The sequence below is a fragment of the Pleurodeles waltl genome, chromosome 3_1 (assembly GCF_031143425.1).
Source record: "Pleurodeles waltl isolate 20211129_DDA chromosome 3_1, aPleWal1.hap1.20221129, whole genome shotgun sequence".
Lineage (NCBI taxonomy): Eukaryota > Metazoa > Chordata > Amphibia > Caudata > Salamandridae > Pleurodeles > Pleurodeles waltl.
Genome location: NC_090440.1, coordinates 272,989,115 through 273,015,983, shown reverse-complemented (window position 1 = coordinate 273,015,983; position 26,869 = coordinate 272,989,115). Strand labels below are relative to the sequence as shown.

Here is a 26,869-nt window from a genome sequence, read left to right as displayed (position 1 = left end):
TTGGATCAGTTGACTTTGTCAGTGTTTGTTTATTTTTATGCTTCCCATAATCGTGTTGAAAATGGTTACACTGATTTTCCATTAGAAATATTTTTGGGAAATACTAGCATGCATCAACACATTTTACTAAATGACACTTCATTTGCATCTAATCAGAGAGCATTCTGGGAGCATTATATTTAGCCTCATAGCCTAAACTTTTCAAATATGTGTATACACTTTTTTTTTTTTTTTTACTGGAACCAACGTCAGTAGTGAAGTGTGACCTTAAAACATTTATTTACAGCACTCACCCTAATAATGAAGACTTTCAAATAATGAACCATAAATACAAGTTCGAACAGCATTATCTTTTGGAAACACATTACCTCAACTGCAGAGAGTTCCACTCTTTGTAAACAGGCAGCCAAAGGGTTTGTGCTGCAGAGGGTTGGGCCTACTTGTCCCAAGGACAAAGTAAACATAAAAACTTGTTGCCCTTGACCCCAAACAAGATGTCCCGGGCGTCGGGCGATAGGAATTCCACATCCCTGACCCACCCAGCTTTTCTAACCGGGGAGAGAAAGAGTTCTGAATCTGTATTCATTCAAACTGCCTTCTATTTTGGAAGTTGAAGAACTGTTTGTTCCTAGCCTGTTGAAACCTAGTATGTGCCTCTCGTGGCATGGGAGGTGGGATGGCATATTCTCTTCAGTTTGTGTGTCCCTGATCCTGCAGAAGGTAGTTGCTGAAAGTAGTTTGTTTCCTGATGACTGCATTCTGAGACATGAACAGCCTATTGTCTCAATTGCCAGTCATATAAATCCGCTGACATTTGAGATCAGTTTTGTGATGTTTTAGCGGTTTTGTGAAGGACGATGCTGCTACCAAAAGGACCATAAGAACAACCATAAAATTGGTATATTTGATTGACTGTGAGGTATACCTCTGAGAGCCATCCTCACCACCCAGTGCCGTGGACACGAGGGGTGTACTGAAGGTGAACTGTGATTTGCATTTTGCAATGCTCATATAGTGCAGACTTGTGTAATTCCTTTTATTTTATGCCGGGACATACCTTTTTTTCTTCTTCTCAGTAGTAGAAAACTAATATTTTAGATAGCAATTTACTGAAGTGGGTATGGGTTATAAGGCTGGTTCAGTTAGTAGATACTCACTTCCCACTTCTTACAAGGAGTGCCTTATTGACAGAATAAAATGAACTTGGGTGCAGCATCTGTAGTACAGTGGATTGGAAGTCTGTTTTGAAACTGTGACTGGTTTACATAAGGGAGATGACTTACCCCTGACAAAGCTTTTCTTTGTCCTCTGTGGCTCCTTGACATGAAACCTCTTGATCAGTGAAGAAACGTGTTGCTTTGTTACTTTCTGGTAGAGGCATAAACCATATTGGCTATTCTGAAATAAGAATTCTGTGATTATACAATTATAAGATGATTAGTAACTGGCCATTAAAAACGCACAATGACCATTGTTTATCCATCTTTTTTGATACCATTGTCACATAAATCAAATACATTAAGCGGAGACAAACTTGTTGTGATGCTGAAAGAAAGCCATGATGAAATACTCTTGAAGCCTGCACAAGGACATGAAATATTTTACTTATGCGAGTGGGATTTTTTGACAGCCCAGCAAACCACCTAGGGAACAGTTGTTTGTCACAGAGAAGAATCTCAAAGGCAAGTCCTTGCGTTTTTCAGCATGTCCGCCGTGTGTCACAAGCTAGGATCCACTTAGAGACCGCCACGCTTCAGATACTTAATCTTTCCATAGGCCTAGCTGAACTACAGTGCAGCTGTTCAGTTAATTTAATGAAAACAACTGTTCTGGAGCACATTTTTAAAGAAATCTCGATTCAAGGGGGGGGAGTGCTTATAGCGGCTGTGATTAGCAAAAAAAAGGTGGTGGTGGTGTTCTAAGCAGGATACGTTTGTATAAGAAATTGAGGGTTCCTAAACTTGTCCTTAATGTCTATGTTCTCTTTTAACAAAACAGAGGACAACGGCTTGAAAATCAAAATGTCGTTAAAAGCTACACACATTGTCGATGCTCTAGATTTTTGTGTCCCCTGGAAACTGTTCCCATAGGCATGTCTCACTTTAAAGTAAAACATCACTGTTCCGTTAACGTAGCCACAAGTGACGACAGTCCCAGCATGATGACAGTCAAAGTTAAATCATTAGTTCGTCTTGTTGATCTAGTGAAGAAATTAGAGCTCAAAGCTTTGTTTCCATTTCAACGGCTCTCTGTGGAAGGATGAATGGTTGCATACAACATTATGGAAGATGGCATGACTGAGAACTTTTTTATTAGATTATCATCATTACACAGAATTTCAGAAGTGTGACCTACTTAACATAAGCACAACTAGAAGGAAAGGCCAGGGATATACATGCTTCATCACATGATTCGTAACAATGTCCTAACACGCGATAGCACAGTACAAAAAAAAAATGGAGAGTCCTGACCCAACCAAGGTCTTCAGCTTGAAACTTAGCAATATGAAACACATTCAATGTAAGTGGAATCATAAACACACAAGTAATAGGAGCTTCCAGCATGTTCACTATGGTGGGTTACAAGTTTTTGAATATAGGACTCCTATACTTCCTTGTGTTTTTGTGGGTAATGATTTAGCTTTTAAATCACATGTTCATATGATGCCATTAAAATCATGGCTACTTTCCATTGTGAGATCCTTGGTGGGTCTCCTAATTTCCAATGTCTAACAGCACAAAATGCTACTACTGTTGGGCAAAGTTCAGTCATCTTTTCTTGGGATTGTACTTCCTGTCAGTATCATGAAGCATTGCAAGTTCCAATAATTGCACTGTTGCCAGCGCACTGGTCTCTACAGTTAATGCCAAACTGGGATCCAATACGTCTGTAGGAGTAGGCAGGTCCGTAGAATATTCACATTATATCCGACGTGATTACTGCATCACCAGTAGTTTAAGCTTGATGCTAATTTTGTCTGTGTGAAGGCCAGTGCTAATCATGACTAATTGTGAAGAAACTGAATTACCTGCGTGCTTCACAAGCACCCTTTTCATGAGTAACAGTAGGTCAGAATTCTGATTGTAAATAAAAATGCAAAGTAGCTTGAAATTGATAAAAACACTTTTTTCATGGCATTAGCACCCTTGGTAGGCAAAATTAGAGTGAATGTATGAAACATTAATTTCAAACATCCCATTTCTATTTTTAAATGTGTCTAGGATGCCATGGTAATAAAAGAGAAATCTTTGGGTGTAGTCTAAGACCTTTTTAGGCACTTTGATCCCTGCTCTATCCAGTAAAAAAAATTATCGAACTTTCACCAATGGTTTAAGCCATTCAAGGGGTATTAACGTACCTGGATGGTGAGAAGGCACTAATGATAAAGCATGCCGCAATGAATTGTGGGTGGTGTGTATTCTCCTATTATCTTTGTCTACTTGTAGTGCCCCAGTAGACCAAAAATATGGGTCTCTCTAACTGAAGCTACACATCTATAATGTTGGGAGGCAGGGTGTCAGGCGTAGGGTGCGCTCTCTCTATCTCCCCTTTGTGTGTAATAATTTCTGGGAAGATACCCGTATTGCACTTGCAAGGAGCTGGCATCCATTTTGGAGGTTTCCAACTCAGTCTGAGTTTGCACTAGTGGCTTAACTCTCTCCCTCTGGGAGATAAAAGCATCACATCCATCGGATTCTGATCCAGCAGTTCCAGGAACGTTTTGACATTTTTAAGGATCTTCAAACTCCTGTGTTATCTCCTCAACCGTTATAAGCATTGTTGCTAGATCTATAAAAGACGAATATAATTCCTTTTTATTATAATGCAGGATGGAGGGTGAGGAATCTACTCCAGAGCACACTAATTTTATGGGAGAAGTTGGTGGCAAAGAATAGACCAGTGCCCTTAGAAACAAAGGCCGTGATGTCTGACTGAACCGTGAACATTGCATGCTGGTGTCATAAGAGGCACATTTTCATCAGTGTTGGTTTTTTTTTTCTGCTCGAGTTCCTGGTCTATATCAGTCCAAAGGATCTTTAGCATTCTAGAGGTTTCGAAAGTCCACTTGAATTAGCTTTGGTAGGAAAGTTGCCAAAAAGCCTGACATACCTTCTCTTTCCTCCGTTTGTGGGTGGCCATGTAGGTAGACATTGCCTCTTCTGCTTTTTTCTTCCAAGTCCATGACCGTTTTAAGTGCCATTGTTCAGCACCCTAGTCCAGTGTTTCTTCAGCCTCCTTTCCAGAGCTTCAAGAAGTTTTTAGGACTTACTAAGTTGAGTTTTAAAGAGTGACCTCTCCTTGTAGATTTCATCTCTGTTTCTGCTAATGATGATTCCACTGTGTTTGAGACTTTAATGTCTTTCAGTTTTCATAAGTCCATAAAGTTTGATCAAACCGTGCTGGAGTCTGAAAGCATCGGATGAGTTTTCCTCCTTCTGCTTATTGACGCCTATGAAAAAGATAACTTTTGGGACTTCTTGCCCCTCAGTAGTAGTGAACAAGAGGTATGCCAGCCTGTATGGTCCAGTACCCACCTGTTCATCTTTAGAAACAACTAGTAAGAGGTCAGTAGAATTGCAGAGAGGAGAAATGCAGGTGATTTAGATAACACATACATAGCTGCAGTACTCCTTTTTCGCCACTAGTTGTCAGTATGCATAGAAAATTACCTTTAGACTGTCCAAAAGAGGAACTTTGCATCCTCAATTATATTGCTTTTCCGGCTCTTGCCCAAACAAAGATGTCTGCCGCTTATGGACCCACCAACTCTCTCACCCCACTACCCATTAAGGATCGGTAAGTGACATCATTGATGACCCGCTCACCTCGAGGCCCTGTGTTCCTGTTATAATTCTTCAGTACTCATTGTAGGGGGAAGGTAGTGTGAAATTTTGCTGGTGAATATTGTTGATAATCCGGTGGAGGTGGGAGGGTGTCTTGCCACTGTGAATACAGCAACCCTCCAGCAGTCCCGTCGGGATTGTCGCAGCCAGAGAGAGAAGCTCAGGTGGTGTTGATTCCCTCCAGACTCCGGGATCCTAAACCTTGGTGGGTGCCAGCAACCCAGAGGTGAACCCCTGAATGAGTGCATGCAGGACATTGTCTGCAGCACCATACCTTCTGTGCTGCGGCAGCTCAGCATGAAGATCCTCTTCATGATTCTGGCCATGTATGCCTGATCGCGATCTGACATGTGGTGATGAGTACCGCAAGTAATGGCCCAGCTGCTCACTGAGCCGTTCAAAGGCATGCCATCTTCTGAAACGGCTAAACTCCATCCCTAAAATTTTAACCTCTTTCATCGAATGTTCATTAAATTCATAGATTTTAGAATAGCATAGCAAGCTCATTACATTCATGGAGATAGACGTAAGAAATGTGGAAGAGAAAATTGGAATTGGACTAGTGTGGAGAGATGTAACTTGTACTTGGAGTGAAAAACATCTACTTATGAACTAGCTTTGAAGTCAAACTTTTCACTGGACTGGAATGTAGACCCTTAAGGGTGCTCTAGAAATAAGGGCTATGGAGTCTAGTACTACTGTAAGCTATAAACTATTATAATTATGCTATTGGAAAAAAGTGAGAAAACTGAGCGGGTCAGAAACCACTGCAACAGAAGTGATTGAGAAATGATAAATCCTAACTGAAGTGAAGAAATCTTGATGACGAGTCTGACTTAAATTATACTGTGATATTATTTGGCTGCACTCAATTTTAAACAAACATGCATCTGAAAAAGAAGGAGTCGGTGTACTGTGATCTCCATCACTCTTAAGAAAGCAAGAACTGCATGATCAAGTGCCAACATGTTGCATGCTGGGATTCTCTTGGCTCTTTGTTGCCTTAAAATGATACGCTAGTTTGTCCTTGATTTTTCTTTTATGAAAGAAACCAGAATAATGGTTGGCGCAGGCTGCTTCTTTGTTTAAGTTTTAAACCATTTTTATTCCAGCAAGTTTTAGTATAAAATGTACTGTATGTATGTGTTTATGTATATTTAATACACACACAAAAAAATGTACCTTTACATCAACGTTTAGTTGCTATGTTCTAGGCTTCCACAACTGCAGAGAGATTCTAAATTTTAAGACTATGACAATCTCATAATGGAGAATTATCTAACGTTCTTTCTGTTGTTTTTTCCCTGCAGCATTACCCTTGGTGGATTTGGAGCAGATCGCTTTTACCTGGGCCAGTGGCGTGAGGGACTTGGAAAACTTTTCAGCTTTGGAGGTCTTGGAATATGGACACTGATAGATGTTCTGTTAATTGGAGTAGGGTATGTGGGACCCGCAGATGGCTCTCTGTATATTTAGTGACATTACGATGTCTAAAGCAGGAAAATGAGTTTTAACATCGTGGTATTGACACTTTTCTGCATATTTAATGTACAGTATCTGTACTTCATCTGCCTTTATTAAGGTTAAATCAGTCAATGTATTTATTAAAAGTAATCGTCCTACAATCTTTTTTTCAGTGAAAAAAGTATTTGATTTCACAAGATAAAAGACGTACATACTGTGGAATGAGTGTTAAGACCCAATTCCTTTGGCCATGTTTATAGAAACTACAGCTTGTTTGGTTCATGCAGCTTTACTGGTAAACTACAGATCCACATTTTGAGCCATTATGTCCCTGTCACTAACTTATGGCTGGGACCCAGAAGTTAAAGCCAAATGGGATGCAGCAACGAGGCTGTGAACACAGTTGGGACTGTCAAACAAGATGAAGGTGTACAGCCCCATAACAGAGAAGAAATAGTTACAGGGAGGGAAAGATATGGAATGAAGGCATGCAAGTAGTTTCTGCGAGGCATCATGGTGTGCAGGAGTAGAACACTTAAATGACAAACAAACCCTCCCATGCTTTATGCTACTAATTCAGTTCTGTTAGGTTGTTTACCTTGAACTTCCCTAGCTCAATTCCCTAAAAATTGCAGGATTAGCATTGTGTCGGCAAATACGTTCAAAATGTGGGTGTAGATAGCAGGGAGTCCTGGGCCACACCTAACGTTTAACATTGTTAAAAATGAATGCAGGAAAAATGTCTACAATAGAGTGAATGTAAGGAATGCACGAATTTAAGTGACAACCAATAAAGACGTTTACAAAAAGTTAAAAGTAGTCATTCTTTCTGTGTGTGATGATGGCAGTCTAGTAGTTTAAGTTTTGATAAAACAGCTGTTCGTACTCAACACCCAAACAAAATATTTTTTCTAATGAGACCTGCTTTAGACAACCTCAGGCTTATAACAAGGAACATGTACCGAAACACCAAAGGATTTACAATATCAAAAATCTAGCATGCCTCCTGGATTGTAAATTATTTTGAACTGTAATTTTAACATGTTTAAAAAGCAGAAACTACCTGCAGAATGTTATGGAAGAAATAGTGACGTCACAATCTTTAATTTTATATAGGCTTTCTATTTGTGTAGTGTTTATTACTCAGTCATGTCTCTCCCACAAGGTTATGTTATCTATCGCAAGGTGCGACTGTGAAGAGAAAAAAGGGGGGGGGGGAGTTAGCCATAATTTTCAAAGGCAAACTAAAAGGACAACTAACACCCATAAAGATTCCTGGGAGTGAAAGTTTGCTTTTCACCCTGGAGCTTTCTGCCACGTTCACCTTCTCAGGTATGCTGATATATTCTTCCCCCCCCCCCCAGGTGTACTGATATGTCTTTCTCCTCCCCCCCCGTCAATAAATATAGCCAACACTCCCAGAGCTAATAGCTGAACTGAGCCTACAGAATGCTAATTTCACATTACTGAAAGATTTAAATTTACACTTCGACAATGACAGCAGTGTTTAAAAAAAAACGTAATTAAAGATCTGGCTGCTATCCAGATGATTCAACTCGTGAGCCATCCGACCCATAAATTGGGCACATACGTGATCCCATCTTTTCAAATATAAGTGATTTGGCAACAGACTTTCCCATCCCAATATATTGGTCGGGCCACTACAGAGTGCCCTTTTCCATGCACAAAATCCGGCACAAATCTAAACTGCCCCTTGCCCCCAAGAATAGTCTATGTAGGTCTAACCTCCACACTACAGGTTGGGAAAGCTCCCTAGCGGAATCCGTTCACACAATGGAATGGGACATTGGAGAAAGATACAAACGTTTTGAGGACTGACTGCGGCTCCATGGACGTCCTTGTCCCCCAAAAAAAAAAAAAAATTGGGGGGCCCAGTCGCCCGGCAGGACACGCCCCTTGGTTCACATCTAAACTCGCTGTACTAAAAAAGGAAGCTAACTAGCCAGAAAAAGCTTCGATAAAAACGTATGATGGCAAGGCTTCATACAAGAAAACTATGAAAAGATACCAGTATGCCATAAGAGAAGTGAGAGATTTCAGTGCTAAAATGGAAAATGCCCCTAATTAATCAAAAATGTTATTCAAGCTGATAAACAAGCTAGTGAAACCAGCCAAGTGCCAAACGGCCCCCTGCCTACAGAGGAGCACTGCAAGATGCTTGCAAACTTTTTTTTATAGGAAAAGTGAATGAATAACATTATTCTCCCTTCCCAAATAAGCTACTCTAAACATAACCTCGATCACATCAAACCCGACTAAAATCAAACTACCGACCTTCCCGTCCATTAACAGTGAGACCACCAAGGAAAGCATTCGAACTATTAAATCGGGGTCACTGCTCAACCCAGCCTCTCTTATTTACTCAGGAAAGGAGTGTATATGATCCTGTCCAAATTGACAGACACTTTCAACTACTTACTGCAAAGCAACACTGTTCCCTCTGTGGAAACATGCCATCATTAGACTTATTCTGAAAAAGCCATTGGCAGATTCCCTTTGTGTAGAGAACTTTCAACCCATCTCCCTCCTTCCAGGGCTTAGCAAGGCACCTGAGAGGTATTTTAATAATCACCTGTCCTCTTGTTTTTTGGAGGCACATGCCATCCTACACCCAAACATGATTCAGGCCGAGCAGCAGCACAGAAACTGTTCAGTTAGCAACAACCGAAGAACTAAAAGCAATCATCAACCAAGGTGGCTCAGCAGACATTTGTTTTGCTGAATCGAAGTGTGGCCTTTGTCACTGTTTAACTTCCTGTCCTAATTCAAAGGCTTGAAGAGGCAGGAATTGTGGGAGCTGCCCTCAAATGGCTTGCCACAGTTCTTGAAAACAGGAGTTTTCAGGTTCAGGAGGAATTGTTGCTCTCAACAGCTTACCCCCCTAAAGTGTGGAGTTCCACAGATCTCTTTCCTAAGTGCCTTGCTCTTCAACTAATACGTTCTTCCACTGGTGGAGCTATTGACCACACACAGATACTCATCTCACTTTGGACACTAACAAAACCTCCAATCAAACGCTTGTCTGAAACAGGTAACTAACTGGATGTCCACCAGTTGTTTTAAACTGAACGGGGGAAAAACCAAGGTTCCAGTTGTAAGGAACAACCCCTCCAATTGGATGGAACTTAACTGGCCAGATTTCCTTGGGACACTTCCTTCACCTTCCTCCGCAGTCAAGAGCCTCAGATTTAGGATCAATGATGGGCCAGCAACCTCTGCCAATCTCCAGAGGACTACCCTGCCTCACCAAGGACTCCCGTGAACAGCTGCCCTGTCCGAGAAGAAACTACAACCAAGGGACTCCAGAGCCTCCCCTGATCCCAGAGTCCTGACCACCCTGCAACCGACACAGTTGGCTGGTGACCAGGTGGCCAACCAGCTATAGAGAGTCCCCAGGCGATTGTGAGCAAGTGCCCACCCTGGGTTGACCTCTCTACCCCTCCACGCCGATGCCAGCAGAGGGAATACCAAGGACTCCCCTTACCACGAAAGCTCCAGACAAAGATATCCGATGCCTAAAAGACCACTGCACCCCCAACCCCCAGGCCTTTGAGAACCTGACGTCCAGTGCAGCTACGTTCATCAGGCAGCCCTCCTCCCTTTCCTGCCTGTGGTTTGTCCAAGTCGACCCCCTGGACCCCGCCTGCAGCATCTGAGTGACCCCCGGCGTCCCCTCATAGACTAGCTTTGGAAACCAGACACCTTGTTTGCACCCTGCATCTGGCTGCTCCAGTGCCGCTGAGAGTGTATGTTTGGTGCCTACTTGTGCCCCCCCGTGCACCTCTAAACCCCCTGGCTCTGCCCTTCAAAGTCGCAGGTACTTACCCGCAGGCAGGCCAGATTCCGAGTGCCCCAGTCTCTATAGGAGCCCATGTTAAATTTGCCTCAACATTGACCCCTGCATCCAGCCGGCCCCGTGTTGCTGGTGGTGGGTGTTTGGGGTCCACTTGAACCTCAAGCTGTGGACTTCCTAACCCCACAGGGACTGGAACTGTAGGTCAAGTACTTACCTCTAAATCGTACTAACTTACTGTTTCTGAAAATTGCACTGTCAACTTTTAAAAACGATAATTGCCAATATTTTAAAAGTATCACTTATTGATTTCAAACAAAGTACTATTGATGTGTGAAATTCAAATCTATTGAAGTAAGTACCTGCAACTTGAATCTTGTGGTTCTAGAAATAAATAAAGAGAATATATTTTTGCTATACAAAAACCACTGGTCTGGAGTTAAGTCACTGAGTGTGTGCTTTTCTATTGTCTGTGTGTGTACAACAAATGCTTTACACTACCCTCTGATAAGCTTAACTGCTCGATCACACTACCACAAAAGAGCATTAGTATTATCTACTTTAGCCTCTGTTAAGCCTCTGGGGAACCCCTGGACTCTGTGCACACTATATCTCACTTTGATGTAGTATATACAGAGCCGGCTTCCTACACCATGCATGCGTTTACAATGCATTTTGTTGTAAAAGCATGCATATTAAATGCATATGCGTGGTTTAGGTTTTCCCTGGCCCCTGCCCTAAAAACTAAAACCGAACCTCTGCACCCCCCACCCACAACCATTTAAAAAAAAAAAATGATTCCTGCCCTGAACCTTTAAAACTGACCCCCAAAGTCCTAAGACCTCACACCAGTGACCCCTAAACCCCAACCTGTTTATTAAAAAAAAAAATACCTGCACCCTGCCCTGAGCCCTTACACCACCACCCCCCTTGCCCCAAGCCCTAAATTAGGACGCCAGAGCGACAACTCCCCCAACCCAAACTCTTTATAAAAAAATAAAAAGCAAAACAAAAAAAGGGCCCCCTGCCCCAATACTAGACCCACACACACCTTCCAGGCAGTAAAACAGTACCACAGTGTGACACCTCCCCTCTGTCACCAACCATTTAAAAAAGAAAAACCCACCCCAACAAGCCCTATCACCGCCCCAACACTAAAGCTATACCCCCTTCAAGTCCTAAACCATCCCCCACCAAGCCCTAAACCCGCCCCTTTAAAAAAAGTTTTTTAAAAACCTGCTCTGAGCCCTAAAACAATCCCCTCTCTCCCCAGTCCTAAACCCTACCCCCGTGTCCCTTACCTTAATCTCCTCACAACGGCAAGCAGGCAGGTCTCCAGTGAGGCAGGTCGTAAAGAGGAAACAGAAGTCTTTCTGTTTCCTCTAACGATGCTGATACCCTTTACCACACCTTCAACATGAATATGCCCTTACCATGCATACCTTTACAACCTAATTTGTTGTAAAGGCGTGTGTGGTAAAGGCATATGTGTTGTAAACAATGTGTGGTTAAGGTTATGCGTGGTAAACAGCATGTTTTGTAACGCATGCGTGTTAACAGCTGCGTAGTAATGGCTGTTCTCCCACCTCAGATCCTCCACTACCACCAGCTTGTATGCCCCCTTAGCCATGCACTTCAAGGAGGTCCCCACTCTCTTCACAAGGGGAGTAAAGCCATATTTATCTTATAATGCCCCTTAAAACCCAGAGCCTGCAGGACATCCCTAGGAGAACTACAATATCGTCCGACAGGGTGACATAGACCCAGATGTCTACCCAGCTAGACCATCCCCGCCAGATGAAACCACCACTTACCACTAGGTGATCTAAAGGGTGGCTAGCTATCGCAAAGTAAGCATGCATGTCCTAGAGAAAGACAAAAAGAACAAGAAGACTACAACTTCCTTGTAGAGACATTATCAAAGACACAACACATGGTGCAATGCTTATTGATGCTCAAGCGAATGCTTATAACATCAGCTGACGCATCTACTGATCCTGAGAAAACTAGTTATCACCCCCAGGTGGATAACAAATCTAAAGCATCCCTTAGCGATCCATGTACATCTAGGGACAACTACCGCCCACCTCTTTACTGGTGCACACTGAACGTAAGTGTGCACGAGGTATCAACACCAGCATCCTCACTAGGTGTCATTTCTGGCTGCAGTTGTCTGGATTAAAGCCAAGTGTCCACCTTCATACATTGAATTTGCTATTCAATGATGATCACCTCTTTGGGTCACAAGTGTATCCAATATTAGTAAAGCTGAAATAGGATGCAGACACCGTAAATGCTTATGGGTGCTCTTCAATCTGCTACACCCAAATGGTAATTTCAGAGGCAACACTGCAGAGCAGGCAACCTCAACACTTCTGCACTCACTAGAGGCAGCTGCATCACCAGCAATCGCCCAGGGGGTACTTACTAGGGGGTTCTGCATAAACAACCACTGCAGAGGAAGTGCTGAGAACGGTGCCTCCACTTTCAACGACACCCAGAACTATTCAACTCCTGTCAGGAAGTCTTCCGTACACCACTCTGCATGGCTACTGATCACATCAGATGGCTCCATACTTCGCACAAGCAAGATTCAGGCCCACATGCTTCATGAACCTTTGTACAAGTCCACAAAGACGGGGTAATCCTAAGCACAAATCCTAAATTTCTTCCTCAGGTGGTCTCTAGTCCACCTCAACCAGATCATAGAACTCTTAGTATTCTCCGATCAGCTCAAATCTGTTGCAGAGAGAGGGTCCGCAAAACCTACTCAGGGGGTCCACAACATCTTAAAAAATTAAATGATATACCCACATTAATAAAGTGTACATGAATAAAGAAGCAAAATATAAAATTGAAATTTCAGACATTCTGTAAATGTGAAGGAATTTGAAATTGGATGGTAAAACTTATGTTAGTATCATCAGATTGATTCATGGGAGCAGGACAAGTGCATCAAGCAGAATATAGTATGGACGATGAGTGGCCTCAATTTGAGTTTAAAAAACGCCAATCTTCTCAATTTATTTTGTTTTTCTTCACATTGTGGTTTCAATCAAATATTTCATCATTTGTATATTTATTTAATGAATGCTTGTGTCTGTATTTTTTGTGTATATTTGTTTGCGGTTCAAATCATCAAAAGTACTTTGGCCAGGCTCCCAGCTTCTAGTAACGACTCATTGGGGTCCAGGATTCCAATAATGATTCACTGAGGGGTCCCCGAGTTTCAGTAACAATTACGTTGGGATTCACAGAGGTCAAAGTGTTAAGAACTACTTCCCTATAGTCTACAGGCGTATTCTGTGCTTTGACAGCCAACTGAGTAATGTTAATCAGATGATGTAAGGAAAATAGGCAGTTTTTGACTAATAGGTTAAGGATGCTTACATCTTATTCACTTTGAAAATGCTGGTCATCAATGAGATATTAAATATAATGACTGTTATATGATTTGTGAAAAATAAATAGTGCATAGTAAATACTAATTATTAACACTATGGTTTGTGGGCACTTTCTTTCTTTCTTTATTTTTTTCTTATTTAAACCACCCTCTAAGAGCAAGATATTTTCTGACTGGTTTGTGAGATTCTAGGCACCTCTTTGCTCTAATAACTTAGTCTGAAAATGTATGTTTTCCTTTTCTCTGTAAAGACAGTAATTGTCTTTGGGAGCTAGGGCAATTTACCAAAGCCGCTACAGTTGCTCCCAAGCCTCACTGAAGACGTGGGAGCCTCTGTAGGTCGGCAGCTTGATGACATTTTATAAATATTATAAGACTGTGGCTCCCCACTGCTCCATTTCAGAGTGTAGGCTGTGTAGAGTTTGGCTGGACTCATACCAGTGTTTATACATTGACGTGCTTCTACAACCCACTCCTTGAGGGTTGGATTCCGCATTCGCCCCACACCCATCCATCACAGGTGTCACCAGTCAGATGACCCTGCTAATTAAAGGGGCTGGGTGCACGTGCCCTGGGCCAGTTCTAGGAATTACAGCTATGTGTCCGTGTGGTCATTTGTAGTATGATGGGAGCCTAGGGCCCCCAACACTACAATGGTGATTTGTGGGGTGGGGGGGAGCCTAGGGCCCCCAACACTACAATGGTGATTTGTGGGGAGGGGGGGGGGGGGAAAGAAAGACCCCACTTTGCTGTTCCTTGTGGGTGAAGAATAGCCTCTGTCTATGGCACCCACTGCCAGCAGGACAGCAACCGGTGCAGGGCGACAAGAAGGCCACCCACTGGGGACAGCGGCATCACCCGGTGGGCCCCTGCAGCCTACCAGGCTGAAAACGGTGCAGCGGCCTGTGAGAGAGACGTGCAGGCTGCCGGCCACTGAACACAGTGCCACACCGAGAAGACTGCCCCGGTGATCCATCTGGACATGCGCACAGTAAGAAATATGCTGACTGCCTGCTGAGACACTGCCCGCAGGTGAGAGAAGCTTGGGTCAGCCCTGCCTCATCCAGAGTTAACGTTGCACCCCCAGGAGATTAAGGCCCGCATCGCTAGGAAGACTACTGTGGCCTCAACAGATAATGCGGATGTGTGACACTATTGCAGCCTTCTGTCATGAAACAACACCTACTGTGGAGCTGGCAATGAAAGAGCCCCGCAGCTGCATCCCAGTACTTTCCCCTGCATCTCCTCGAGTGAGCCGAGAATGGGCACGTAAAAGCACCAGCCGAGGGCACCCGGGAAGAAGGACAGAGAGCATAAAGTCAGGGATATACAGAGGGTCGAACCAGCGGACCTGACAGCATGGGCAGGAGCCTGAGAAAAAGAGAGCCCTGTGAGTGACAAGCAATTTTGAGCAAACAATGCCCTAACGGCGGGCCACACCCCAGCACCTGATGGATCACCATTGGCCCATTATTGAGCATGTCATGAGGAGTGACTGACCATGCCAAGCAAACCGGAACAGAGGCAGGAGCAAGCCCTGCGATGGCGCAGTATCGAGGCACAATCGCTGCTCCCTTGAGTGAAAAGAGCATACTCCACCGTTTGACCATCCACTCTTGGGGTTGCACAAGGCTTAGACGTGGCCCAGTTAGGAGTTCTGAAGTGACCCCCTTGGCATGGCCTATGAGACACCCACACAGCCCACGTGGTCCCATGGCAGTCCAGGGGCAAGGACCTCAAGGGAGTCTTGGTGACAGTGCTTCCCTGTGCCTATTGCAGAGCTGCTTTTGACACATCAGGATTCGCCTGAGGTCGCAGACAGAGACTGGTCACCCAAATACTACTTGACTAAGGCCCATGCACATGAGTCCCGACGGCTAGAGCACACAAACCCTGTGACAACCACCTTTGCGGCTGCAATCGTGACTTGTATGTGGTCCTGGTGGTTGTTCCTCAGCAATGCCTTTGCTTATCCTGTGACAGGCCCCGCACAGTCCACACGCTCCCATGGCAGCCCGGCAAAAGGCCCTTTAGCAGACTCCTGTGCGATGGAGTCCTGGCACAAGAGGGGAGCCTGAAGCTGCTGTACCAGTGGACGTTAGGAAGCACCAAGGCCTTCAAGGAAGACGGCCTTTCATCCAAGGGTCCTCCGGCTTTGCAGTTTCACTATCCATGAAGCCTGAACACCTTCAGGGAGATCTCTGCATTATTTATTGCCATTTTCTTTTTGCGTGGTTATACTCTCTAGGGGCTAATATATAGTTACATGGCCATGTTTACAAATACTGTTTTCATTGTGGTATCCTCTAGGGGCTGTTCTAAACATTACAGTTAACATACTAAAATATTTGTGGTATTGGAACTTGTCCCATAATGCTCTGCAGGGCATTACTTTTACAAAACATTTGTATTCATAACTCAGCCTATGGTGGTCCTAGGACAATGGGATCACCACCAAAACGTTCACAACAACGTGCTCTTTCTCTCTTTATCATCTCTGTGTCCCCACACTAGGCAAGTGGGACCCTAAAATAATTAACCCTTCCACCATTCAGTGTTGCATACTATAATATTCGCTGCATGAAAACTCGCCCTGTAATGCTTTGCACGGCATTACTTTTTCATAACATTTTTGCTTATAACTCAGCCTGTGGTGGCCCTAGGACAAGGGGACCATCTTCAAAACGCTCTTTCTATCCACACCATCTCTGGATCCCCACACTAGGTTAGTGGGGACCCCAAAATAATAACCCCTCCCACCATTCAGTGTCTTTTAAGCGTTCTCATGGCTAGAACTTTTGTTTTACAGCTGAGAGAAGTTTTGTTTTAAGGCCTTGTTTGTAATATCGGATAAACATCCTTATTAGACTATGACTGTCCAGTTATGAATTTACAATGGCAATAGCTCCAACTTAAGCAAATGCAAGACCTATTGTTTTGCAAATGCTTGTTAGTAGAATGAGATCCTAGGGCCCCCAACACTACAGGCTGAATTCTGAATGAAAATCCATAAACCCGCCAATCCAGAAAGGGGAGGGGGTCTAAACTGCAAGCACTGTGTCTTCAGGGCAGAGTAAGATTGGGATGCAGTTCACCATCATAGGTGTGAATGTCAATGTACCCCTATACTCTTGAAAGCTTGGAGCCAACCACAGCTGCCGCCTTCACCCCACCACCTCTAACCATTCATAATTGTGCATTTGGTACGCTGCGTTCTCAAACATGGCAACATTTATGTTAGACTTTTCATCCTTGGCGTGGTCTCCCTTAACCTTTTGCCTCTGTTTCCCAGGTCGTTGATGTGTGCTGGACTGTTTTTGTTACTCTGGGCACTTTACCACTGCTGAAGTGCAAGTGCTCCGATACAAAATGTGTATGTAATTGGTTTATACATGATTGGCATATTTGATTTACTAGTAAATCCCTAGTAAAGTGCACTAGAGGTGCCCAGGGCCTGGAAACCAAATGCTGCTAGTGGGCCTGTAGTACTGGTTGTGCCACCCACCTAAGTAGCTCTGTAATCCCGTCCGAGACCTGCCTCTGCAGTGTCTGTGTGTGTGTGTGTGTGTGTGTAGTTTGAAACTGTAAATTCGACTTGGCAAGTGTTCCCACTTGCCAGGCCTAAACCTTCCCTTTTCTTACAAATAAGGCACCCTAAGGTATGCCCTAGGTAGCCCCAAGGGCCGGGTGCAGTGTATGGATAAGGTAGGGCATATAGTAATGTGTTTTATATGCCCTGACTGTGAAATACTGCTAAATTTGTTTTTCACTGTTGCAAGGCCTCTCCCGCTCATAGGTTAACAAGGGGGCTACCTTTAAATATGATAAAAGTGTAGATTCCATTTGGGTACAGATAGATATGTGGAGTTAGGGGTCTCTGAGCTCACAATTTAAAAATGCATCTTTTAGTAAAGTTTATTTTAAGATTGTGTGTTGGAAAATGCCACTTTTAGAAAGTGAGCATTTTCTTGCTTAAACCATTCTGTGACTCTACCTGTTTGTGGATTCTTTATCTGGGTCAGTTTGACAGCTGGACTGGTTGCACCTCTCACTAGACAGTGACACAAAGGGAGCTGGGGTGTAGTCTGCATTTCCTGATCAGCCATCTGTGGTAGGAGGGAGGAAAGGACTGGTCACTCACACCTGAAAGGGCTGTGCCTGCCCTCACACAATGCAGTCTCCAACCCCCTGGTGTGTGTCTGTGGACTGGCATGGCCTGGCCTGGGCAAGGCAGGATTTCACAAACAAGAGAGACTTTCCTTTGAAGTAGGCCTACTTCAAAGGGCAAAATGGGTAGTATAAGAAGGGCACCCAAAACCACAGACTTTAGAACACTTCTAGAAACCATGAGGAACTATCCCTGGAGAAGAGCTGAAGAGTTGAGGAAGAAGAGCTGCCCTGCCTGTGACTGTGCTTTGTGGAGCCTTCCCGCAGTTGCTGCTTCTGCCTGTGCTAGAGGACAAAGACTGGACTTTTTGTTGCCTTCCTTCTTGTGAAGAACTCTCCAAGGACTTGATTTAGAGCTTGCTTCCAATTGTTTGAAGTCTCAGGGACAGCAAAGACTTCTCTCTGCCAGCACCTGGAGCCTCTGCTGAGACTCCTACTCTGCCAAGTTCCTGGGACCCTGAAAGGAGAAGCTGGCAGACCAAGAATGAGAAATCCACGCACCGACTGCCGTGCGGGTAAAAGATTGACGCAACTCCGAGACGTGGCTGAAAAATAGACATGCCACTGTCCACTTGGATGCAAATCGATGCTCGCCTGCAACATGATTGGACGATTGATGCCCGTGGGTGGAGAAACGATCTGTAGCATTACTGACGGAGGCTGGTGAGATAGCAACCCGTGCTGCATGGTTTTCGGATAATCATGCTGCAGGATATCCAACGCAAACATCGCTGAATGTGCAAAAACGACGCAAGGCCTGCCCGGACCCGAGAGTGTGGTTCAAAGCGAATCATCGATCGCCTGCGGAGAGTAGAAACGATGCACGCCAACTGGACTGAAGGAGAAACGACAAAAGGTCTCGCTTGTGAGTGATATCGACGCATCGCAAGCCCTTTTTGACACACACTCGCCTGTGTGGGGTTATTTTTGACGCACCCAGGTACATTTTGTGTTTAAAATTACATGAAGACTCTTTGGTTTTTAACTGATGACGTGTATTGTGGATTTTTCTCGTTTTGGTCTTGTTTTGTTTAGATAAATATTTTCTATTTTTCTAAACCTGTGTTGTGTCATTTTGTAGTGTTGTCATTGTTACTGTGTGTGTTGGTACAAATACTTTGCTGTCAGTTGCCACCCCCATAGCAGCGCCTGTGATCGGCAGCGATCAGCCAGGCAGTATATGTTTCGCCTTACTCAATTACCTCCCTCCTCTGCCTCAGCTCATCAGACGGTCACCAGCCACTTCTGAGCTCACAGGTAAGAGAGGAAGACTCAGAAAGACTTATTAATTAGTTTATAGACAATAAAACAGCAATAAAATTAATCATTGTAATGTCGTGCCTGCCCCCGAATCGAATAATGTGAGCAACCTGCTCTCATTTACAAAAGTGAGTTGCAACTCTTTCGGCGTTGAACTTCAACTGAGGGCACGCTATAAACAATAAATAATTGCCAGCTGGCCAGGAGAGTAAACAAGTAAGGGGTGGATCACAGCTAAATAGACTGCAATCTTAATTTACCATGGATTTTAAAATAATAAAGGGACATTTCTTTTTTTTTTTTTAAAGTCACATTGTGGTAGTATTTCGCGCCTGTAACCTGGCTCCAGTATTTATCAGTACTGGGCCGCTAGGAAGATGTTGCAATCTGTTCCTAAGTCAGTTTGCACATGCCTTGTTCTCTAAACACCGAGGATTGTGTTGTTAAATGGTGTCACGGCGGAGCATCTTGGGGCCTTCCGGGCTCAATTGCCCTCCCCGTGTTTCCCTATGTGTTCCTTTATCCATCCGTCCATTGAATGATGTCGGTGCATTTGACTACCTACCAAACTCTTCCTATGTCTCGGGCTCCAGTTACCAGCTTATCAGTATCTGCAGGCCTCTCCCTCTCACGCTGAACTAAACCAATCAAGCTGAGAGGTAGGACTGCATCTGTTAGACGTACAGTGCCATGCCCTAGTGCATCAGGAGATTGTACCCGAAATACAACTTAGAGATGCGCCATGAAAAGTTGCCTTGTGTTCTAATATTAACCCCTACGGTGCCTTGGACGAGGTGGTCTCGTCCTAGCACACGGTTCCCGTGTGCCTGGGACAAGACCACTTCGTCCTGCACCGGGCCCACGAGGGGAAGCGCTAGCACTCCCCCCCATGGGCCCCCCACCCACACACCCCCTGTCAGGGATGAAAGGGAAATCGCTTCCCCTTTCACCCCGGAAACCACCCCCCTCCCACCCCCGGTCCCTCCCAGTGATGTCTGATGATGTCAGCATGCGATCACGTGCTGACCTCATCAGAGGTCGCCTCCCTTCAAATGCTTAGCATTTATCTTCCACTCGGGAGGAGGGGGGCGGGAGAGACATCGGAAGAAAGGAAAGGCTTTTCCTTTCTTTCAATGTCATTCTGAGCATTTCTGCTGCCCGATCGTGATGCGATTGAGCAGCAGAAATGCCCACTAGACACCAGGGAATTTAGATTTTTTTTTTCAAATTTACATGAGGGGAGCGTCCCCTTGGGCAAGGGTCGCTCCCTAGGGGGCCAAATAATTTTAAGGTAATTTCCGCCCCACTCTGGGGCAGATCGGCCTAATATAATTAGGCCGATCTGCCCCCGGGGGGGCAGAAATGCCCACTAGACACCAGGGATTTATTTTTTACTTTTATGTGCAGGGAGCGACCCCTTAAAACATAATCACAAAAAATAGCAGGCAGGAACAAATTGAATCAATAATTATACTAACCAAAGTCCTCACTTTTGGTTGATCGGGTAAATTACTTTCCCATATTTATTTAATTAATTTTCAGAAAACAGTATGTACCTCAGCATGATAACATATACAGAAATAAATGAAAACACATCAAATTACTAACTAATTACAAAACACAAAGTCTCAAAACTAAACAATACAATACATAAAAATGGGAAATGCCCAACGGAAAAACTCAAAAAGGTCACTATAACTAATTTACATTGTGATCCTGCCTAAAGCAAATGACCAAGGGAATAGCACCCAGCTGTAAACACCTAACAATTTTTTAAGGTATTATGTAGTGCTTCTCATTATTCAATCTCTCAATTTAACAATTAACACCCCTAAGTCCTGCTAGACTCGTGTCGACGCGTTTCGGCCCCATAACTCGTGGCCTCCTCAGGACAGTCGAAGGGCACTGGCACCTCTTTTTCTACGAACCGGAGAAACAAATTATCAACCAACGAGACACTTTGCCTATTTGCAAATTGGTATTGTCCCCAGGCGCTGTTCTTCTTTATTTGTGTAATCTTCTGCTTTTACTCGGCGGTAGTGTCTCCACTCACTCAAATGCCTGTACCAAGAGGAAAACACTCTCCTTTCCGCACCCTCCAGCACGGACTGTATCAATGTCAACCTGCTGCCTTCGCTTGCGTCAAAAGCCTTGGCATTTCCCATTTTTATGTATTGTATTGTCTAGTTTTGAGACTTTGTGTTTTGTAATTAGTTAGTAATTTGATGTGTTTTCATTTATTTCTGTATATGTTATCATGCTGAGGTACATACTGTTTTCTGAAAATTAATTAAATAAATATGGGAAAGAAATTTACCCGATCAACCAAAAGTGAGGACTTTGGTTAGTATAATTATTGATTCAATTTGTTCCTGCCTGCTATTTTTTGTGATTATGTTTAGATGGTACCCTGAGCAGGTTGGGGTTACAGGGTATTCCCCTTCTTTTTGGTGAATGGGAGCGACCCCTTAGGCAAGGGTCGCTCCCTGGGGGGCCAAATTGTGTTAAGGCCATTTCCGCCCCCCTCGGGGGCAGAAATGCCCACTAGACACCAGGGATTTTTGTATTTGTTGAAATTTACATGAGAGGAGCGGCCCCTTGGGCAAGGGTCGCTCCCTAGGGGGCCAAATACTTTTTAGGTCATTTCTGCCCCCCCACCCCCGGGCTAATATAATTAGGCCAATCTACCCCCAGGAGGGGCAGAAATGCCCACTAGACACTAAGGAATTTTTTTTGTTTGTTTTTTTCTTTTATGTGCAGGGGGGCAGAAGTGCCTACTAGACACCAGGGAATTTTTTGTGTGTTTTCTAATAAAGGGAGCGGCCCCTTGGGCAAGGGTCGCTCCCTAGGGGGCCATATTATTTTATGCCATTTCTGCCCCCCCTGGAGGCAGATCGGCCTAATATAATTAGAATTATCTGCCTCCTGGGGGGCAGAAACCTCTAGACACCAGGGATATATATATATTTGTATTTACTTTATGTTTTTATGTATGGGGCGCGACCACTTAGGCAAGGGTCGCTCCCCTGGGGGGGAAATTGTATTTAAGCCATTTCTGTCCCCCTTGGGGGCAGATCGGCCTATTTTTGTTAGGCCAATCTGCCCCCAAGGGGGGGCAGAAACCACTAGACACCAGTGATTGGTGTGTGTGTATGTGTTTGTTTTGTTTGGGGGGGGCAGGCCCTTGGGCAAGGGTCGCTCCCCATGGGACACATTACTGTTGGCCATATCTGCTCCCGTTGGGGGCAGATTGGCCTATTTTTGGAAGGCCCATCTGCCCCCAAGGGGGGCAGAAAGCTCACCAGAGACTGGGGAAGATTTTTTTTCTTCAAAATAAGAGGGCAGGGTTATGGCCATATCCCCGCCCCAAATAAATGGGGCTAAAGTTGTTCTGCCCACCAGTGGGCAGATGGGGCTATTAACCCGATCCACACCCCAGGGGGCAGAAAGTCTACTAGATGCCATGAAATTAAAAAATAAAATAAAAATAGTGGGGTGTTGACTACCAACCAGTATGGGCCTGGTTATGCGCTCACCCGAACTGAAGGGGCTAGCAATCATTCAGCTCTCCCCCGCACACTAAAACATCTTATCCCATGGCAAGCAAGAGGACAATAGATTTTTTTGTTTTTTGTTTTACATTTGGGCCATGAGAGCTTGGTAAGTCTCAAAATCGTCCCACTTGAAATGGTGAGGGCTGCACTTATTTAACTTTGGGACGCTGCCATGTAGAAAAATCCACAAGACCTAGACACATCTGAAAACTAAACATCTAGTTGATACCAGGGTGGTGTGCTTCATATGCACCCGCACCATTTCCTTACCCACAATGCCCTGCAAACCTGCAACTTTTCTGGAAAGCACACATTTTTCCCACATTTTTGTGATGGAACCTTCCGGAGTCTGCAGGAATTCACAAAATTCCTACCACCCAGAATTGTCTCATCTATACCGATACTATTTCTGCTGCACTTGTCAGCCTAAAAATGTTTTGTTTCAAACTGCCCTTTTGGACCCACTTTGGTTCCCCCTCAATTTCGACGTGTTTTTGGCTCAGCCCTGTCACAAACACTCGGCCCACTTGCACAAGTGAGGTACCATTTTTACCGGGAGACTAAGGGGAATATTGGGTGGTAGGAAATATGTGACCGGTGCAGTGATCCCACACAGAAATGTGGGAAAAGGTGATTTTTTGTTTTTTTAGCTAAATTTGAGGTTTGCTGAGGATTAATGGTAAGAAAACATTGGGGGATCCACGCAAGTCACACCTCCCTTGAATCCCTCCGGTGTCTAGTTTTCAGAAATGTCTGGGTTTGGTAGGTTTTCCTAGATGGCTGCTAAGGCCAGGACCAAAAACGCAGCTGCCCCCCCACAAAAACAGGTAGTTTTCTATTTGATAATTTTGATGTGTCCAGATAATGTTTTCGGGCATTTCCTGTTGCGAGCAGAAGGCCTACCCACACAAGTGAGGTACCATTTTTATCAGGAGACTTGTGGGAACACTGGGTGAAAGGAAATTCGTGGCTCCTCTCAGATTCCAGAACTTTGTCACCGAAATGTGAGGAAAAAGTGCTTTTCTAGCCACATTTTGAGGTTTGCAAAGGATTCGGGGTAACAGAACCTTGTGAGAGCCCCACAAGTCACCCCGTCTTGGATTCCTCTAGGTCTCTAGTTTTAAAAAAATACACAGGTTTGGTAGGTTTCCCTAGGTGCCGGCTGAGTTAGAGGCCAAAATCCACAGGTAGGCACTTTGCAAAAAAGACCTCTGTTTTCTTAGGGAAATTTTGATGTGTCCACGTTGTGTTTTGGGGCATTTCCTGTCGCGGGCGCTAGGCTTACCAACACAAGTGGGGTACCATTTTTATCGGGAGACTTGGGGGAACATAGAATAGCAAAACAAGTGTTATTGCCCCTTGTCTTTCTCTACATTTTTTCCTTCCAAATATAAGACACTGTGTAAAAAAGACCTCTATTTGAGAAATGCCCTGTAATTCACGTTAGTATAGACACCCCAGAATTCAGAAATGTGCAAATAGCCACTGCTCCTCAACACCTTATCTTGTGCCCATTTTGGAAATACAAAGGTTTTCTTGATACCTATTTTTGACTCTTTATATTTCAGCAAATGAACTGCTGTATACCCGGTATAGAATGAAAATCCACTGCAAGGTGCAGCTCATTTATTTGCTCTGGGTACCTAGGGTTCTTGAAGAACCTATATGCCCTATATATCCCCACAACCAGAAGAGTCCAGCAGACGTAACGGTATATTACTTTCAAAAACCTGACATTGCAGGAAAAAGTTAGAGTAAAACGTAGAGAAAAATGGCTGGTTTTTTTCACCTCACTTTCAATATTGTTTTATTTCAGTTGTTTTTTTCTGTAGGAACCCTTGTAGGATCTACACAAATTACCCATTGCCTAATTCAGAAAGTTGTCTACTTTTCAGAAATGTTTAGGTTTCTGGGATCCAGCATTGGTTTCACACCCATTTCTGTCACTGACTGGATGGAGGCTCAAAGCACAAAAAAATAGTAAAAATGAGGTATGTCCTAGTAAAATGCCAAAATTGTGTTGAAAAATTGGGTTGTCTGATTCACGTCTGCCTGTTCCTGAAGGCTGGGAAGCTGGTGATTTTAGCACTGCAAACCCTTTGTTGATGCCAATTTCAGGGAAAAAACCACAAGCCTTCTTCTGCAGCCCTTTTTTCCAATTTTTTTTTTTTTTAAACAACATTTTTACTGTATTTTGGCTAATTTCTCGGTCTCCTTCTGGGGAACCCACAAAGTCTGGGTACCTCTAGAATCCCTAGGATGTTGGAAAAAAAAGACGCACAGTTTGCGTGGGTAGCTTATGTGGACAAAAAGTTATGAGGGCCTTAGCACGCCCTGCCCCAAATAGCCAAAAAAGGCCTGGCACCTGAGTGGGAAAAGGCCTGGCAGCGAAGGGGTTAAATACCTATATACCTCTTTTTGAAATCATCATGAACACGATGTATGGTGTCTCACCTAAAAATGGACATTATAATGTTCATTCATCCTCTTTTGTGTCAATTCTATTGTTCCGTATTGATGGTCACAAATATTCACATATATTTCTCAGTCTATTAGTTATTAATTGTATCACGCAGGCGCGTGCAGAGCCTTGCTCCCTTCCCTAACCACGTACAATGTTAGTTTCAATATTTCCATGAGTAAAAACAATTTCATAGACATATTCTTTCTAGTTGAAGGAACCGTGTTGCGTCTTTGTAAAAATGTCATTTTTTTAAAGTCATTTGTTGGAAAATGGGTTATTGATAAGGGCAGATAAGTACCTACACTTCGCAATAGGCCACTAACCTCCACTTAGGTCCAGTTAGGTCTCAGTAAATTAAACCCAGCTCAACCCTTGGTAGCTTGGCAACGAGCAACAAGGCTTAACTTAGGAGACAGAGTGTAAAGCATTTAAATATCACAAAACAGTAATTAAACAAAACACAGGAAACAGTTAAAAAATCCAAAACCAAAATATTTTTATCTTTAAAATGACACAAAAACGAATAAAATCGGATAAGGGGACCCGGAAATATGAATTTTTAAATAATTATTGTTTTCTAGCGCCTAGAAACAAAAATCGCCAATCTGGTCGCACCTCGACTGGGGCAAAGTCAAAGTTTAAGGCCGACCGCGATGGAGCCCGGCTCCGCTACAGCCCGCTGGAGGCCCTGGTCAAAAGTTTACAGAATGCAGGGTCCAGGTGCAGGCCAGGGGCCCAGCAGGGCAGTCCTTCTTCTCCCGTAGTTCTTCCTTGTTGGAATCTGATGGGGATCTGAGGTGTGGGTACAGGTCTGCCAGTTTTATCCGTGCTCCTGGGTGAAAAACAGGGGGTGTCCTGATTCTCCAATCAGGGGCAGGGCCCTTCCCCCCCTGTGATGAACACTTCCTGGGAAGTGTGGCAAAAATCAATCCGAGGGAGCAACATTCCTCAAAAATCCATCATGGCTGAAAGTGATTTTTGGAGGTTACATCTGGCTGAGCCCACACACTGGTGTAGCTAAAAATCCTAAACACACCCTTCTCCTGCCCTCTCCTAATCTAATCAAGGGGGCACCTAATTGTCTGGGTTTGCAGGATGTGGGGGTGTTGCTGGGTTGCTCCAAATGTCCTTCTCTGCCTTGAAGACCAGTTTGGCAGCCCTCCCCCTTCCTGCCTCACCATCTGCTGAGGGGAGATCTCCTCCCACAGGCACATCTCTTTGTGTGAAGCCAGGCCACTTCACACCTCATCAATGCAGCCTGGCCAGGCTGCCAAAGGCTGGCCAATCAGAGCACCGCAGCAAAAACACTGCAGGGCTGAAGTTGGCAACTTTTCAGGTGAAGTTTAAAACTCTTTACCTGAACAAGTTATATTAAATCCCACAACTGGAAGTTGTGGGATTTATTATAACAATTACTTTGATACCAAACTCTTGCTATCTGTTACTTAAGGGGACTTTTAAAATAAAATAGTTTCCCCATTCTAGCCTATGGAGGCCATTCACTACAATGAGGGAAAAACGAATTTGGCTGTTTTACCTCACTAGGGCTTATAAAACTATTTTTATAAAGTCCCTGCTTATAGCTACATGGCACCCAGCCCTAGGGGCACATAGGGCACACCTTCGTGGTGACTTATATGTAAAAATAAGGTAGTTTAAGACTTTGGAACTACTTTTAATTCCAAAGTCGAATTTGCATGTAACTTTAATTGAAAAGCAGCCAGCAAGGCAGGCCTGCCTTTAAAATGACACTGGGCACCTCAGCAGTGTACCTATGGGGGCATTACCTATGCTGGGGTCCCTAAACCTCCATGCCCTACCATATACTAGGGTCCTATAGGTAGGTTAACTTTGCCAATTATAATTAGCCTAATTTGCATATCCACTTTACACAGAGCA

The 26,869-nt window shown here is 44.1% G+C and overlaps 1 protein-coding gene across 1 annotated transcript in view; it reads left to right on the top strand.

Annotated features, from left to right (window-relative positions):
* The window catches only part of TM2D3 (TM2 domain containing 3), a 42,288-nt gene extending 35,176 nt beyond the window's left edge, over positions 1 to 7,112 (top strand). The window contains exon 6 of the mRNA XM_069222370.1: positions 6,155 to 7,112. Coding sequence (XP_069078471.1) covers positions 6,155 to 6,320 — 166 coding nt within the window. The 3' untranslated portion in view covers positions 6,321 to 7,112. The remainder of the gene's footprint in view (positions 1 to 6,154) is intronic.
* The last annotated feature ends 19,757 nt before the right edge of the window (positions 7,113 to 26,869 follow it).